General features: G+C 35.3%; 3 protein-coding genes across 4 annotated transcripts in view; 2 read left to right on the top strand and 1 right to left on the bottom strand.

The window, feature by feature from the left end:
- The first annotated feature begins 254 nt into the window (after positions 1-254).
- LOC135844742 (fibroblast growth factor receptor 1-like) overlaps positions 255-17,887 on the top strand; it is a 28,947-nt gene continuing 11,314 nt past the window's right edge. The window contains exon 1 of the mRNA XM_065363075.1: positions 255-1,601. Within this exon, the coding sequence (XP_065219147.1) occupies positions 1,547-1,601 (55 nt within the window). The 5' untranslated portion in view covers positions 255-1,546. The remainder of the gene's footprint in view (positions 1,602-17,887) is intronic.
- Positions 5,026-8,389, top strand: LOC135844094 (collagen alpha-2(I) chain-like). Its single transcript, XM_065362204.1, has 6 exons — positions 5,026-5,239; positions 6,187-6,277; positions 6,614-6,689; positions 6,790-6,965; positions 7,517-7,738; positions 7,823-8,389. The coding sequence occupies exons 2-6, from the start codon at positions 6,218-6,220 to the stop codon at positions 7,967-7,969; spliced, it is 681 nt and encodes a 226-aa protein (XP_065218276.1). The 5' UTR covers positions 5,026-5,239; positions 6,187-6,217; the 3' UTR covers positions 7,970-8,389.
- On the bottom strand, positions 11,606-13,692 carry LOC135843647 (collagen alpha-2(I) chain-like). Of its 2 annotated transcripts, none has more exons than XM_065361599.1 (5): positions 13,413-13,692; positions 13,096-13,204; positions 12,810-13,000; positions 12,523-12,679; positions 11,606-11,973 (listed from the first exon to the last, which is right to left on the bottom strand). In XM_065361599.1, the coding sequence occupies exons 1-5, from the start codon at positions 13,470-13,472 to the stop codon at positions 11,969-11,971; spliced, it is 522 nt and encodes a 173-aa protein (XP_065217671.1). In that variant the 5' UTR covers positions 13,473-13,692; the 3' UTR covers positions 11,606-11,968. The 2 variants fall into 2 exon arrangements, with proteins under 2 accessions (XP_065217671.1, XP_065217670.1); XM_065361598.1 differs by having other exon boundaries at positions 12,458-12,679; positions 13,413-13,685.

Consider the following 17,887-nt stretch of genomic DNA (forward strand, 5'->3'; position numbering starts at 1 on the left):
GCAAATGGCAAAATATTTTGCCAATGCCACTAGGTGTACTAATGGCAAAAAAAAGGCAATATAATGGCAAAGCTCCAACCAATGAGAAGACAGCATTTTAACTTTGCCAATGTGGCAAAAGATTAAATTTTGCCAATAAGATTGCCACTGGTGGCAATCTCATTGGTAAATGTTTTGCCACCATTCTGCCACTAGTGACAATTTAATTGGCAATTATTTTGCCTCTGTTTTACCACTGCTGGCAATTTCATTGGCAATTATTTTGCCAATGATTTTGCCACTCAGTGGCAATCCTATGGCAATTGATTTAGGTACCTGTAAAGAACACATTTGAAATTTGAAAATCGTTTATTTTAACGGTCAAAGTTGCAGGGAATGATGCAATTAATGTCTGAAGTCGAAAATCAATCTGTACCTAATTATATGTACCTGTATACATTCATTGTAGCATTAGTACCATGTGCTTTGTTTTATCTTGTTGTAAGTAGGTACACGCATATTATGTAATTTGGTTTTCAAGTGATTCAGACGTTGTTACAGTATTGTTTTCATTAGACTATCATTATGGAAACTGCATAATCTAAAGACTTGGCTGGTACATGGTGAGCATAAATACACCCAAGTTATGATACCAGATGATGTGATTTCCTCAACGATCACTGTAACATAACGTCTGAATCACTTGCAATCAATTCGCAAAATACATACGTGCATAGGTATAGGAAGTTACAGATACCCACAACAAGATAAAACAAAAGTCATGGTACCTATCCCATGATAGATGTATACAGATATATGGTACTTACCGATTCATCTTCGACTTCCAGACGACATTTTCACGCATCAATTATAACCAAATTTCTATACAACGTGTTCACTACTTCACCATCAACTGAAAACTGAACCAAAGTATGAAGTAAGTGTAACCAACGAGGCAGAGTGGAACATGCGCTCGACTCTGCCTAATCTCATCTTATCTTCCCCACTTCTGCGAATAGATTATTTTTTGAAATTTAACGGACAAAGTTTTGTCACTATTGGCAAAATGTTGTAAACGTTGGCAAAATTTTGTCAAAACTAGCATAAACAGAGTGTAATCTGTATTGTAGCAAGTTTTCAAAATTGCCATCACTGGCATTTTCGTCTGGTTTTCATTTCAATTTGAGCTTTACCACTCTTTTGCCAAGAATGGCAAAAAAAAGTGCCAATCAAATTGCCACTGCGCGAATCGGGTAGTAGAAAAATTTCGCGTGAGTGTATTGGTGTATGTATACCTATCTATTGGTGTTATATCGTAATTAATATTTTTGCATCGTGTTATAATTAATAATGTTGTGTTGTCGTTTGTCGGTGTACTATTTAGTTTTAGCATTTTAATACAATTTTTACTCCTCTAAATTTGACATTCTAGTGGCACATATTTCCAATAATTAATATTTTTGCGTTCGTCGTCGTGTATATACTTCTTCGTGGTCCCTCCTGGTGTACTACATATATTTAAAGTTATAATTAGGTACCTACCTAATTCTTCGTTTCAACTCTCAAGATGGCAGGAGTAAAGAAATCGCGTTTAGAAGTGCTGATTGGAATCATAATTCTATGTAAGTACACATTTTGTTAATTTTATTACCATTTTTCAAATAGTAAATAATATAGGTACTACATATTACGAGAGTACATTGGTATCATTTACTTCGTAAGCTATCTCTGGAATAACATGTGAATTTATTGATATTTTAAATTTTCATTTATCGCTATAAATACCTACATAAATATTTGGGATGCAGAGGTAGACTTTTTGCTCAGAAACTAGGCAAATTGCACTTTTTTGGGGGAATATCACACGTTGGAATTGAAAACATTACTAAAACTTGATCTCTTGTCCCTCCAACTCGAAAGGTATGTGAACATACACATCTACGTGCGTAGGTGGGTAGTCTATAGTTTCCAGTTCGAAAGTCTCATTATTACCCTATACTACACCGTGAGAGTGTAAGTAAGCTGTCTAAGTGTTTAATTGGTTGCCTACCTCGTAACTGGGATCATTTTTTGCTAACCAAATTCTGATTTAACCGTTGAAAAATCAAAAATTTTGGAACGAGTTGATTCTGAATATAAACATATTTTACGTGTTTTGAGTAATGTATATTTGTACAATAAACAAAGATGGACTTTCCTACATCACCTTGGCTGGGATTTATCCAATAGAAAGCTACATTTGAAAAAATGATTGAATTAGATTTCAAATTCTATCAATAGTAAATGATATAACGGAGCTAATAAATCAACTGTTCAACGTGATATTTACCATCTCAATCCTCTAAAGTATCGTCGAACAATTCTCGGTATGTTTTTGCTCGTGGTATTTTTGGAAGATTCTACAAAAATATGATAGTTAATTCTTATTAAGGTGGTTCGCTAAAACAAAATGTCGCAAAGTTTTGAACGAATTTCGATGGTGAAGATTTTCATTTTTTTATGAGTTGAAAGATTTTTAACCCCGGAGGGATGGGTCTTCAAAGAGGGCATACTCCCGAAAAAATCGTGTATTTTACCACTCCAGTCTCTACTCGCCTTTAAAGTTCTCTAAAATGACTGAAAATGTAAAATTCCATTTGCAAATTGCTACAGTTGTACGAGGAAAAGAATTTTGAACTTTTTTTCAAATTGTAGTACTTTGAGAGGGTAATCGACCAAAGATGTCAAAATCAGTGTTTCCACTTTCAAAAATCTAAAAAAATTGATTTCAAAACTTTTAATTTAAATATAACTACGATGTCTGCGAGTAAAAATTCTGAAAAATTCTCATTTTTAGTCCTTTTTATGTAGAATAGCATCAAAAAATTGGACTGGCATTTTTTTTCATTTTTTATAAAAAAAATTACAAGTTTGGCACTTATTGCAAAAATACTGGCCATCACGAACCTGAAAAATTAAAATTGCTGCATTTTTGAGATAGTTTTACCGATGTGTAAAGTGCATTCAAAAATGTGTTTATCTTTTTTCCTGATTGCCATTGTGGAAAAGGTCGTTGACAAAATGGGGGGGGGGGTTCTTATGTTCATCTACACATTAGTAAAATATCTCGAAAATACAAAAATTTAAAATTTTTAGGTTTCTGATGATATTTTTGCAATAAGTGCCAAACTTGTAATTTTTTTTCTCGAAAATGAAAGAAATTGGCAGTCCAATTTTTTGATATGATATTCTATGTACTTACATGGAAATGACTAAAACAAAGAATTTTTACAGAACTTTTACTGGGGGACATTACGGTTATATTTAAATTATAAGTTTGTAAATCGATTTTTTTTTAGGTTTTTGAAAGTGGCAACACTGATTTTGACATCATTCGTCGATTACCCTCTCAAAGTACTACAATTTTTAAGAAATTTCAAAACTCTGTACCACGTACATACAATCGGAGCAATTTGCAACTGAAATTTACCATTTTCAGCCATTTTGGAAAACTTTGAAGCTCCACAGCTCCGCCAAAAAAATTCCAGATACTATTTTTTGGAACGAGTCCATTTGTTTTCAAAACAAGTGAGATGGACACTGAGAGAAGGTAGGTCTAGGTATATAATTTATTTCAATTTTTTAAAATCAAGTGATCAAACGAATAAATTTGCGATCAAAAAACAATTCCAATAAAAAGTATTCAGAATGTCATGAGTCATGAGGATTCTAAAGATTTACTCGTATCATAGTTTTTGATCTAACATCGATACCAACCCAAATAAAGGGTATTGAACTTGAAAAAACGTGATGTGGCAGATGAAGTATACATTTTAACTTGAAAAATTGCTTTTATTATGAGATGTAGCGGATCTGTAGGTGAGATTATGGCATTGTGTTGCGTAAATTAAACCTGGGATGGTACATACTAGATACCTACACGCAGCGACATAGCCTCCTACCCCTCTTTCATTGACTGAACATTGTCTTTGAGGGGGTTAGACCTCCCCAGTCCCCACCCCGAAACACTTTTTGGCGTTTTTCTCCTAAAATTAGGAATTTTCGATCGTATATAAATGACAATTACAAAAGTATTCTTTTATTGTTTTTAAAATTTGCAACAAAACAGGTTTCTGTCATTTTTTTTTACCTTGTTATGTGGGTAAAAGTTCCTGAATCCTGAAAATCAAGATAAATAAAATGTCAACATTCTTCCCCCTTTCTAAAACTGTCCACTGTTTTCAGTTTCTAAGCCACTTTTGAAGAAAAATGATACAGGTGTCAAAAGATGGTTATACCTATTTGAGATTTTTTGTCAACTTAGGCCATTCCGTTAAAATTTAAGACCACTTTGAGAGTTCTACCGAGTGGTTGAAAATTCACAGATCGCTTATTTTTGTGGGAATTCGTGTTTCAAAAACATTTTTTCCCTAATGCATATCACCTAATACTCAAACATCGAACTACCTAGGTACATATATCATTTTTCAAACTGGTGCCAACTTTTACCTACCTATACCTACCTACATATTTTTTATTGTAAACTACCATGCTCTATTCCTCCGTCTTACCTGTAGGTACCTAAACCTTGAAAAATATCTCAGTAAATATAATGCTACGCAGTCGTCTACACATCTCCATGATTGTTGACAAATTCATATTATTAATGACTAAAACGTCATCTAGATATTTTGTTCATCGAAAACATGTTTAGTTGCTCCATTTACCACCCACTCGATGATCTCGCTTGATGTCCTATGAGTGGTCATCAAAATGTGAAAAGTTTTTTTGGAGCCACCTTGGTAGCATTTTTTTTATTCGAATGATCATTCAAATTATAGATAATGGAGCAATAAGAAAATTGACTTGTTGTCCATACAAGTCGAAGAGAAAGTTGACCATTTCTAGCTTTGACACGAGAGAAGATTCTACTCGTACATAAGACGAATCCTCATGTTAGGAACACTTGCGACTAAATAGGCTCGATTTCGCATCCTTTCAGGATGCATTCATTATTTATGCAGTTCACAAATCATCCTTCAAGTTGCAAACATTTACATTTATGTACAGCTAAAAGGGCTCGAGTTTGCCTTTTTTTTTTCAGCACTCATTCAATTGCTCGTATGGGCAGTATACATTTGTGCAATTGCACGTTATTTTTTCTTTGTGTGATTGTGGATTAATTAGACTACATATTTTTCGAATTCATTGATACCTACAATTAATTGAGAGAGCAGCATCACTATAAACATTGTCCACGGATAACTCTTAACAATAGCAGGTAAGTACTCATTTCTTTTTATTGAATGTCAAGTTGCATGCGTCTCCCATCAGTGGTGACTAGTCGCAATTACATAGAGTGTACCTTATTTATGTATACCTACTTAATGGCAATTTTTTTTCGTATTTTTCCGCTCACATCCCCTAAAGTTGTTATCTCGGGTGAGAAAATCACGTCATGAAATTTTCAGTCTCCTCGGTAAAAACTAATTGATGCCGGTGAGCCCCCCCCCATCTTACAAAATATCAAAAAATTAAAGAATCAGGCCAAATGTCTAAAATTGTGAACTTTCCAGTTCCTACACCTTAAAACAAGTCTCCACTTGGGTAAAATTAACTTAAACCTATACATAATATTATGTACTAATTATAGCCCCCCTTTTTCTAAATTTGCTTGGCTTCATACGAGAGATCCTACATCATTTGGGGCTCCAACAAAAGTTTTTCTTGAAAAGAGGATTACCTTAAAATAATTCTAATGTGGAAATGAGATATTTTCAAAACATTTTCCCTGATTTTGATTTAAGTAGGTACCTACCTAGTAACTATATACTCTCATTTTTCTGATTTTTCCAATCTTGAGGGGCTCGTTATAGGAGGTCAATAGGGTTTGAAGGACCGGGCAAGTTTTTTTCTTGAAAAGGGGATTATATTATGAAAAATTCTGAAACAAAAACAAAAGCACATAGGTATTTTGATAAATTGATTTTTTTACCTATTCTTTTCAACTGAGGGGAGGGGACTTCCGGCACCACTTCTTTTACATATAAGATGAAAATAAAAATTAGAAAAATATTTCATAACTCGAGGTTACAACTTTTGAGGGAAGGGATGAGAAATGAGAAATTTCAACTTTGTAAAATAAGGTACACCCAAAGTCACGTAGCCTGCTTGACAACGTCCGTTTTAATTTACTTTTTTTTTTTAAATTGAAATATGTGTAAAAAGCAAGCAACCGGCAGTGATCGCCTAACTCAGGATGTTTCTTTTTTTGGCATTCATTATTATTACAACATTGCATGGAGCATCAAGATGTCAAGTGAGTGCATTTGATCATAAATACATAATTACCTACCTACTTAGTACTTGCTTACTCCCAGTCTCTGTCCATCTCATTTGTTTTGGAAAAAATGAGCCAGTTCTAAGAAATAGTATCTATACGACGTACGTATGTTTCGAAGCAGAATAAATAAGTTTCAAGGAACTGAATCATTTTCCCCATATTTTCTGAAACAGGTTGGGCAGAGATCGGAGTGGGAAAAACACGTTCTGAATGACTTTCAACGCAAAATTAAAATTTACACTAAACTTGTTCAAAAACCCCGACTTTTTTTTGTGAACCGCCCTAATTATTAATCATTATGTATTTTTATAGCACCTCCCACGCATAGACGAGCATCTAGCAAAAACATGCCAAGAAATGTTCAACAATACTTGGGATGCACGAGACGGTAAACATTACGTTGAAAAATTTATTTATTACTTTCATATAATTTATGTAGGTACATTTGATAGAATTTAGTATCTAATTAATCAATTTTTCAAATGTAGGTTTCTATTGGATAAATCCCAGCCAAGGCGATATGAAAAAAGCTATCTTCGTTCATTGTGTATTTAAAACACGTGAAACATGTATATATACGAAATCAGCTCGACGTTTGAAAATTTTTGATATTTCTGCATTTGAATCAGAAGTTTGGTTAGTGAAAAATGATTCCAGTTACGAGGTAAGCAGTCAACCCTTAAGACATTCACAAAATGGAGTTTGGAGTAAAAATGAGACTATCGAACTGGAAACTAGACAACCCCAAAGTACATTTTTTTTCTTTTTTTTTGATCAGGTGTTTATTCGTTTTTTTTTTTTTTTTTTTTTTTTTTGAAAAAGGGGTCTTTTAGTTGGAGGCACAACATATAAAGTTGAAATTGGTCTTCAAAGTGCAGTTTGTCTCCTTTTTTTGATGTGTTAATTTGCTCTCATAAAAATGAACAGCAGAGTTGCTCGGAAAAATAAAAAATGTCCTGGATTTTGATCGAAATTAACTGGGGAAAGTGTATTTTTAGTTGGAGACTATACAGAAAAATTTTGAGCCCCCTTCCCTGTTATTCAGTGGGCTGAGCCAGTGGTCCTAAAAGTAGGGTTATTTTCGAAAAAAATTGTTTTTTTTTTAGCACTCAACAACGTTGCCTAGTTTCTGATCGAAAAGTCCGCTTCCAAATCTCAAGTAGGCAAGTAGGTATTTTTAATGACCGAAAATACGAGTAATTTCACATGTGCCAGATCGCTTACCGAGCAGATGCTAATCAGCTGAGAATGTTGCAACAAATGTCCAAATCGGCAACACAAGCTATTACTTACCGTTGTAAGAATTCAATTGTCTACTACGACAGTATCAACAAAAATTTTGAGAAAAGCATGAAATTACTGGGATGGAATAATGAAGAAATTACTCCACAAAACCTTTCAAATTTACAATTTATGTCCGGTCATGACAACTGTCAGGTGAATACTAAATCTATATAAGTATACCGAGTTTTTTCGTTTTTTTTGTTATTTTTTAAATTCATTGATGTCTTGTTCAAACAGCATAAAAACGACGAATGGTCACATACGGACATCACCTACTCGACTAACATACCTTCCCAACTTCCCATCACTGATATAGCAATTCGAGATGTTGGGAGACCTGGACAACTTCTTGAAGTTCACATTGGACCTGTTTGTTTTCTTTAATTCTCGAAATCAAAGCGGCTTGAGAAGTCCATGATGATGGTTTCCGAAAGTTAAGTTAAAAAATTTCTAGTCGCATGCACAAAACTCGAGCAGTTTTTCCGGAGGGAGCAACAAACTGGTGACAAACGATTGAAAATGGATGTGATTCATCATAAGACTGGCTTATTGTTTCCACGACCAGCTTTCAATATAGGTATCCTGAAAAATGGGTGAAGGATATGATCATAGTTATATAGGTAAATTTTCATGAAGAATTTTGAATCAACGCGAAAAGGAGCTTCGTTGATCAGAAGTAGCTGAAAGTGAAGAATTGATTCTGTTCCTCATTCTGTTTCCGAAATTATATTTATATATATTCGAAAAATGTTTACCACAACTTTCGAAATGTAACAATATAATGAAATAAAAAATGTTCTAACATCACGAAAATTTATGTTTCCTGAATTTTTCCCCCATTTTTACTTAGTTTAGGAACACAGCAGGAAAAAGTGTTCATTGAGTGAGCAGTTTTGGAGGGGGAGGGGGAAAGAGTTGGCATTTTGTAGAGTTCAGTTGTCCACGTGAAAAAACGCGTATTTTCAATTAAATTATCGGGGAGATTAAAAATGGGGCCGGATGAGCCTCAACCCCCCCTCTCCGAGGTTGATGGAGGAGCAGAGTTGGGGTGATCCAAATCGCCGAAAAGAAACAAGGAAGATTCCAATTCGAATAGAATCGCGGCCTCTTGATGCCTGCATGAAATTTTGGATCAACAATTTTTTGGAAGTGGTCAAAATAAAAAATCAGTGCCATTTTCGTTGTTCTCGGAAAATTTTAACTTTGTTTGATTGGTCACAAGGGTTATAGATAAGCAACCACTTTTTCTGTTGAAATACTCTTAGTATTGGGGGAGGGGGGCGCATAAAGATCACCTGCACGTGCAGGTATCACCTGTCAAAATTTCAAGTGCTAAAGTGCGTTTTTCGATTTTTGGTGAATTTTTGAAAATCAAATTTAGGTCAAAAATGAGGGGAAAAACAAAATTTTATCAAAATGACAATCAATTTGGCATTGGAAACTGTTTCAACCCGTTTTGAGCAGTTCTGGAGCCTCCAGCAGGTTTTTGAAACTCGAAATTCCCACAAAATTTCATCAAACGGAGATGGAAACTGAAATTTACTCTGCAAACTAATTTCAATACGGTACAAAGTCAACAGCAGGTGCATTTCAAGTCGTTTTGGAGCCTCCAGCGACTTTTTGAAAATTACTGAAGTCTCCAGTAGATTTTTGAAACTTGGAATTTCTCCAAAATTTCATCAAATGGAGATGGAAAGCCGAAATTTACTTCGCAAACCAATTTCAATACAACATGAAGTCGACTACATGGTGGTTTTAAATATTTTTGAAGCTTCTAGCTACTTTTTAAATTTAAATTTTTCAAAAAACGCAATACAACCTTTCAAAAAGTCGCTAGAGGCTCCAAAACGACTTGAAATCCACCAGCAGTCGACTTCGTAGCGTATTGAAATTAGTTCGCAGAATGAATTTCTTCTCTCCATTTCCATTAATTTGATGAAATTTTGGGAGATATCAAGTTTAAAAAATCTACTGGAGGCTCCAGTAATTTTCAAAAAGTTGCTGGTGGCTCCAAAACTACTTGAAATCCACCTGCAGTTGGCATCGTAGCGTAATGAAATTAGTTTGCAGATTAAATTTTTGCTTTCCAACTACATTTCATAAAATGTTGTGGGAATCTCAAGTTTCAAAAATCGGGTAGACTCCAGTAATTTTCAAAAAGTTGCTGAAGGCTCCAAAATAACTTGAACCCACCTGAAGTGGTCTTCAGAGGGTGTCAAAGTTGGAGTGCGGAGTAAATTTCGGCTTTCCATCTCCGTTTGATGAAATTTTGGAAAGATTTCAAGTTTCAAAAATTTACTAGAGGCTCCAGTAATTTTCAAAATGTCACTGGAGGCTTCAAAACGACTTGAAATCCACCTGCAGTTGACTTCGTAGCGTCTTGAAATCAGTTTGCGAAGTAAATTTCGGCTTTTCCATCACCGTTAGATGAAATTTTGTGGGAATTTCGAGTTTCAAAAATCTGCTGGAGGCCCCAGAACTGCTCAAAACGGGTTGAAACAGTTTCCAATCGATTTGGCATGCCGACAATAGGGCATTATTCAAAATTTCGGCCTTCTTGATCCCTCATTTTTCAAATTTTTGTCCTAAATTTGATTTTCAAAAATTCACCAAAAATCGAAAAAGGCACTTTAGCACTTGAAATTTTGACTGGTGATGAATTGTTGCCTGATCTTTCGATCTACGTCTGTACGGTTTAAAAAATTGCGTTCAAGTCCTATGTTGGAACGCAAAATCTGCGATTTCGGCTGACCTGTCAATCAAAATGGCCACCATTTTGTAAGTAGGGCCACGTTTTTTTAAAAGACAAGGGCTAGAAATGTTCCTTAGGACTCCCATTCTAAGAAAAAGTTGTGCCGGAGGATCGTATCTGGATGCGGAACTTCAGAAATTCACTACTGCCTGCTGAGCCAACAATTTTTGATGAATTTTGCCATTATTTGGCTTTATTGATGTAGGATAAAGTGGTGTCCATGGGAAGAACCCCCCCTCCCCGCGCAGAAGTTGAGATCATTTGTACGGAAAATGAAGGGAATTCGCTAAGAAAATGCATTCGAAGAGCCGTTGCACGCAATTTGTGCCTGTATACCACTCTAAAAAATACATTTCTAGACTTGCAAATTTTTACGTATTTTTTCTTTTCAACTGGGTATCATGCTTTATGTCTCCATGTACCGTAGATATCTAAAATAATATTGAAAATATCTTAATGAATGCATGCTGCACATCCGTCTACACGTCGTCGAGATTGTTGACAAATATTAATGACTACCTACTATTTATTCATCGAAACCATGTTTAGGTGTTCCATTTACCACCCACTCGATGATCTCGCTTGGTCTTCCACGAGTGGTTATCAAAATGTCAAGTTTTTAGGAACCACCTTGGTAGTACATATTTTTTTAAAAATTCGAATCATCATTCGAATTATAGGGGTGAGTATTGAAAAATTCAACTTTGAAAAGGACTGAAATATTGAAGATAACTGAATATGAATGGTTACAGGTTAATATTTTAAGAGCGGTCCAATATGAGTAATTTGAGACTACAATCACTTCTCTAGGTACCTCTTTTTGGTGAGGACGTATTGGCCAAAATAGATGATCGAATTTTAAAAAATCCTTTCTTCCATCTATTTCAAAAAATTCGGGTTTTAAGGTTCCGGCTCTGTTGATTAGCCACCCCGAAAATTTAATTACTTACTTAAAAATATACCAGTTTTCACATGGCCATCAACTTGACCCTACGAAATGCCATCTACATTTCCTATTCCTTCCTCCTCCTCCAAAACTTCTCAAGTGAACAACTATACGAGTATGATTTTTTCGAAAACGTCTTTTTTTGAAGCCCACATCCCCCGCCATGAGCATCTCCTCAGATGAAAATTTTTCTAAATGACTTTTGAACTCATAATGAAGGTTCCCACTGAACTTGGTCAAAATCCTTTGACATTTTTTTTTTCTTGATCCACCTTAGGTACATAATGTAGGTACACTATTTATAAAAAAAATGGGCAATGCGTAGATAAAAAATTATAATAAAGTATAAAAGATCAAATCAAAGATTAAGCACCAGTGAACACAAAATAATACAAAATTCAGATTAAGTACAGAAACAAAAATGCAATGAGAATAATTATAAATATTATACATATAAGTACGTTGAAAAAAAATCAAAACAAGTTAACTATACATTTACTCGTACATAGATATGTCTCTACTCCAAGAAAAACAAACTGGCCCAACTTTCACATAGAACCACTGGCCATGGCCACGGCCATGTCCTCTCCATACATCTCGGATCGCGACGTCTGTGAAGGGTAGCCTGTCACATCTGTCAGTGGTGTATTCAATAATAGTTTCTTTCCACTCATTAGGATTGTCCCTATACTGAAAAAAATAAACGAAAAATCGATTTAAAAAATTAGGAGCAATAAGTAAGTAATTTAAATGTAGCAAAATACACATTCGGTCAACGCTGAAAAGGGTGTATTGGTTCAACTCTTGAAAAATTAAAATAGCCAAGAGGAGGTACCATGGGCAATCGCGTAATCACCCCCCCCCCCATACAAAAATACGAGGTTGAATATTTTTTTTTTTTTTAATTTGAACCAAATTTTTCGAAAAATGTTCACTCACTCTTCGTTTAAGCATATTATGTACTTACATAAATCCCCATTTTCATAAGATAAATGCGTAATATGGAGGATTTTCAGAACATTGTTTTTCGAATTTCGCATTTTTTAAACGTATAAATTTTGTTTCGCCTTGCTCTTGAATGGGTCTTTTGCTAGCCGAATGCCACATGAGTATACCTGGATAAAGCAGTAGGTAAAATATAGGTACCCACTACCCAGATTCAAAATTTACCTACCCTACAATCGTCTTTATCCGATCTAAGTTTTAAATCTAATGGACCCAGTGGGGTCAGCTGTATACCGTTCCATGCGAGAGTCTTGATGCTTTTGTCGAAAGTGTTCAGGGTCTCGTCATAAAATGCCACCAGATTCTTACAATTTACAGTGATGTTTTGGTGACACGTTCTCGAAGTTTTCTGAAGTATTGTTATCTGGCTGTTATCAAATGGATATGAAATCTGTAATCACGAATACCCAAGTACATAAGTAGGTACACATACATACCTTACCTATACTATAAAATGACGAGTTTTCAGTAAAATATTGAGTAGGTATATGCAAAATTGCACGTGTGATAGATCTACTCACCTCCTTACCGAGGTTAGCTATCCATACTTCCCCTGGTACAGTTGACACATCAATCGGTTTTGATAGTGATGAGTCGTCTGGTAATTGAGGATAGATGCAGGTTTCATTGCTGTAGAAGTCGCACCATACTTCAAATCCTAACGCGTATTCGGAGTTTTCGTATTCGCTTTTGGGCTTTATCCTAAACCAGCCTACACAAAAATGTAAATAATTTTTAAAAATGGGTAAGTACCTACAAGTAATTTACAAAGATAAGTTACATTGGAAGATAAATAACTATGCACACCGTTTCGAACACTCGGATTCCTCTTCAGAATATCCAGACAAGTGGAAAATTGATTATCATTTTCGCCAGAACTTGTATTTTTTGCTGATACTGTTGGCACTGGTTCTCCCTGCAGACAAAATCAAAACATGAAATTTATGCAGTGCTGCATGATGTACTTACTGAAAAATCCAGATGTGTAGATTTTGCTCTGTCCCGTTAAAAAACTCAAAATTCGGAGCATTGATTCGAAATTTAAAAAAAATGCACAGTACCTAGGCACTGGGTACAAATAGCTAGGTGGTATTTTTATAGAAATTCGACATCTAACTTCTTACCTGTGCTAATACAATTTTACCGATTACAACACTAATGATCGTTATTATGTTTATAAACATTGTAAAAAAATTCGCGAACAGCTGTAGGTAAATAAAAAGTGGCTCGACGCAGATTTATGTACGGTGTGATGAGACTAAAAACTAATCACTTAGATACGTATAGTACAATATGGCTATAGTGTTGGCTGGAGCACATGCTAGATGCGCAAAACTGCGCAAAAATGTGCGCATTCGCCCCTCGCTAAACGTGAGAAATTCCTTCCAACTGGTTTACTTATTTACACACATGAATAGATATCTACGTAGGTGATATTTTCGATTGTTTTCATTTTATGTCCTTTGTGGCTTTAAACCAAAAGATAAACTGAATCGAGATAAACAATCACTGATACTGATAGTAATTAGGTACTTATTATAATTATTGTATATGAGAGGCAATATGTTTTGTACTTTGTATCTCGTACGATCTTAGATACATATGTTTATGTAGTATATAGGTATACTTATTTATCAAGGGAAAACTATCTCAAATTCACACGGTTCAATCTGAATGGAACCAAGAGAAAAGTGAAAACCAATTTGAAGCTCTTAGCCCAGTCAAAGTACATACGATTTGACCCGGACATAATTGGGATCAAAGGTGTTTTTTTTTTTTGCGAATATTGTCTAGGATGGTGTGGTGAACAACATACTAAAAGCCCCCGCCCCTACCCCTAGAGCTAATCACCCCACAGTGGATCAAAGCCCCCCCAATCAGTTTAAGTAAAATGAGCACTGATTATTTAATCTCCTCTCAAATACCTATCAAATGAACTGTTCGCAAATGAGTGAATGAGAAAAGCAGAAATTGGTTTGCACCCTCAGCATGAAATTTTGCTTGATGCACATTACAAGGACTCCAAAACAAAATTTTCAAACAAGGAAGACATTCGCTAAACCTCATGGAAGGGGTGCGGTGAGGGACGGGTCAAAGAGAGGGGGCACAGTGGGCTCGTGAGCACCCTCAAGACACCTGAAATTCAAAAACTTACAATGAATCCTGGAACAATGGTACAGGGATATCCTTCCTTATGTTTATGGGGTCGCAGAATACGAATTTGACAATATTTTTTGTGGGGGTGGGGGGTGAGGGGGTGAGGGGGGTGGAAACTTCAAAATTTGACAATATTGATGTGTGATATGTCGAAATGTATGTTTTTGAGGGTGTAGATCACGAATATGACAATATTTTTTTCGTAGGGTTGAATGGTGGTGGGTGAAGGAAGGTAAAACGGGGAAAATTCAAAATTTGACTATAATGACGTGTGATATGTCGAAATGTAGGCATGTTTTCGAGGTTGTAGATCACGAATTTGGCAATATTTTTTTCGTAGAGGGTAATAGTGTAGGATGGAGGGGGTGAAAAATTCAAAATTTGACAATAATGAAGTGTGATATGTCTAAATGAATGTTTTTCAGGATGTAGATCACGAATCTGACAATATTTTTTTCGTATGGGCGAATGGTGGGGGGTGAAGGGGGTAAAACGGCGCAAATTCAAAATTTGACTACATATAATGATGTGTGATATGTCAAAATGTACGTTTTCTAAGGTGTAGAAGGGGTGAAGGGTGGGAGATGAAGAATTTTCTGTTGGGAAGCTGTTAAAGTCCCAGTAAGAGAAAATTTGTTACATTTTTACGAAATCTAAGATTTTTCATTGTAATCGACTGTGGAGGTCGCCGGGGCACTTTGGAGCAAAAATGGCAATTAACATCTTGAAATACACTATCTTAAGTATTACCAGCCACTGGAATTTCCCGTGCATCTACGTCCAAAAATTTGTTCTATTCCAATTTATGCAACAGAGTTGGCAAAAAACGGGATTTCAACATAAATTATACCTTTATAATTACTTTATAAAAACTAAAATTGAGTAAATTGATGAAAAGTACTTACTTTCTGTTGAATTATTCATACTTGGTACATTTCGACATATCACACATCATTATAGTCAAATTTTGAATTTTTCACAGTTTTTACCCCCTTCACCTCCCACCATTCGACCCTACGAAAAAAATATTGTCATATTCGTGATCTACACCCTCAAAAACATACATTTCGACATATCACACATCAATATTGTCAAATTTTGAAGTTTCCACCCCCTCACCCCCCACCCTTACAAAAAAATATTGTCAAATTCGTATTATGCGACCCCAAAAACATAAGGGAGGATATCACTGTACCATTGTTTTAGGATTCATTGTAAGTTTTTGAATTTCAGGCGTTTTGAGGGTGCTCACAGCCCACTGTGGGGGGTCAGCTCCCTATTTATATAAATTGTATTTTTCTGACTTTTCTTCGTCAGTTTTTTAACTTGAACAATATTTTCTCAAAGTCGAGCTAAAAAATAAAATGGAAATGGCCCAAGTACTTTGTTTTACAAAATCTACCCAAAAAGTATAGGGGACCCATTTTTTTTGTAAGCCCAATCGTTACTTGTTGTCAGGCCTTTTTTTGTATTTCTTTTCTGAGGGGAACGCTAAATTGAAGTTGCAAGCCCCTAATTTTCATACCACCCCCCCCCCCCCCCGGCCAATGGAGATGGAAAGCAGGTTAACACCTTCTGAAGCCGACTTCAGGTGGGTTCAAGTCATTTTGGAGCCTCCAGCGACTTTTTGAAAATTACTGGAGCCTCTAGTAGATTTTTTTGAAACTCGAAATTTCCACAAAATTTCATCAAAATGGAGTTGGAAATAAGCTGAGAATTATTCTGCAAAACTAATTTCAATACGCTACGAAGTCAACTGCAGGGGGATTTCAAGTCATTTTGGAGCCTCCGGGGATTTTTTGAAAATTACTGGAGCCATCCAGCAAATATTTGAAACTTGAAATTTCCCCACAATTTATTTTATTTATTTATTTTTTTATTTTACAATTTAGGTCTCTCCAACAGCTAGAGCCAATTACAGGAGAGACCATTTATAATTATAGAGATAAGACTAAGATTTACTCCAGAGAAACAAGTTTGAGAAATACAAACATACAAAAGAAAGCAAAAAGGAGAAAAAAAACAAACAAAAACAAAAAAAAAGTAATATCTATAAAAGTAGTTCTTCCTATCTAAAAGAGAATGTAAGAAGTAAGCAAAAAAGTATAACACCAAACAGAAGAAATACTTATTAAAAAAAGAAAAGAAAAAAAAACATAGAGAACTAAAAAGAATAAGATACAGAATATGAAATGGTTCACAAACAGCTCCCACTGCACCCCCACTCCTACTCCCATGCCACCCCCACCACACGCTTGAAAGCAGACCTACCCATACTAAAAATATCAGCATCTGCACACCTACAGAGGAAATTGTCAGAGATACCCATGACGTTGTTCATAGGAGATACCTTCATCCTAAATGTGTTGTAATTGTTTAAGGAGAATATTTTTTTCTGCCTGGAGTGGATTTTTGGGGCCCAGAAATTGATTTTTCCCAAAAGGTTACTGTCATTTATGTTGCAGTGGATAAGGTCATACAGAAACATTAATGCAATTGTTTCTCTTCTTTTTTCTAATGGATCCACTTCAAACCCTTCCAAAAGTTCTTTTTGTGATAAGTCATAAGGATAATATTCAAAAGTCCTCAAATATAGGTACTTTAAAAATCTAGTTTGAATTTTTTCAAGCTCTTTTATAAATTTTCTAGTATGAGGGAACCAAACTAGTACACCAAACTCCAGAATTGACCTTATGAAGGAGAAGTATAGGACTTTAAGTGTACTTATTCTCTTGAAGTGCACAGAATTTCTGACAACAAAATAGGCCATCCTCCTTGCCTTTGCTACCACAATGTTAGTGTGATACTTGAAAGTAAGTCCCACATCAAGGTATATACCCAGGTCCCGAACAGTAGTTAAACGACAGAGTTCTTCCCCACAAACTGTGTACTTATACTCTAAGAGAGTTTTTTTCCTAGTAAATGTCATTGTTGCACATTTAGAAACATTAAGGGGCAGTTTGTTCTCATTACTCCATTTTATGAACATATCCAAATCTGCTTGAAGACCCTCACAATCCTTTATATCTTGGATTTTCTTGTATATCTTAGCATCATCAGCAAATAGCTCTATTTCAGAATTACTTATCACAGATGGAAGGTCATTTACGAATAAAAGAAAGAAAAGGGGACCCAAGTTGGAACCCTGGGGAACACCTGATGGACAGGAGTAAATACTAGATGCTTTATTTCTGTAAGAGACATATTGGGTTCTACCGATGAGATAAGACCAGAACAAATTACACAATTCACTGGAGAAACCAAGTCTGGCTAGTTTTTGGATCAGTACTCTATGGCTGACACTATCAAATGCCTTTTTAAAATCTGTATATACTGCATCTACTTGAGCACCACCATCTAGGGAGCTTAGACTATATTCGACAAAGTTCATTAAATTTGTGCTAATTGATCTACCCTCAACAAAGCCATGCTGGTTTGCTGA

The sequence above is a fragment of the Planococcus citri genome, chromosome 4, assembly GCF_950023065.1.
Source record: "Planococcus citri chromosome 4, ihPlaCitr1.1, whole genome shotgun sequence".
NCBI classification, from domain to species: Eukaryota; Metazoa; Arthropoda; class Insecta; order Hemiptera; family Pseudococcidae; genus Planococcus; species Planococcus citri.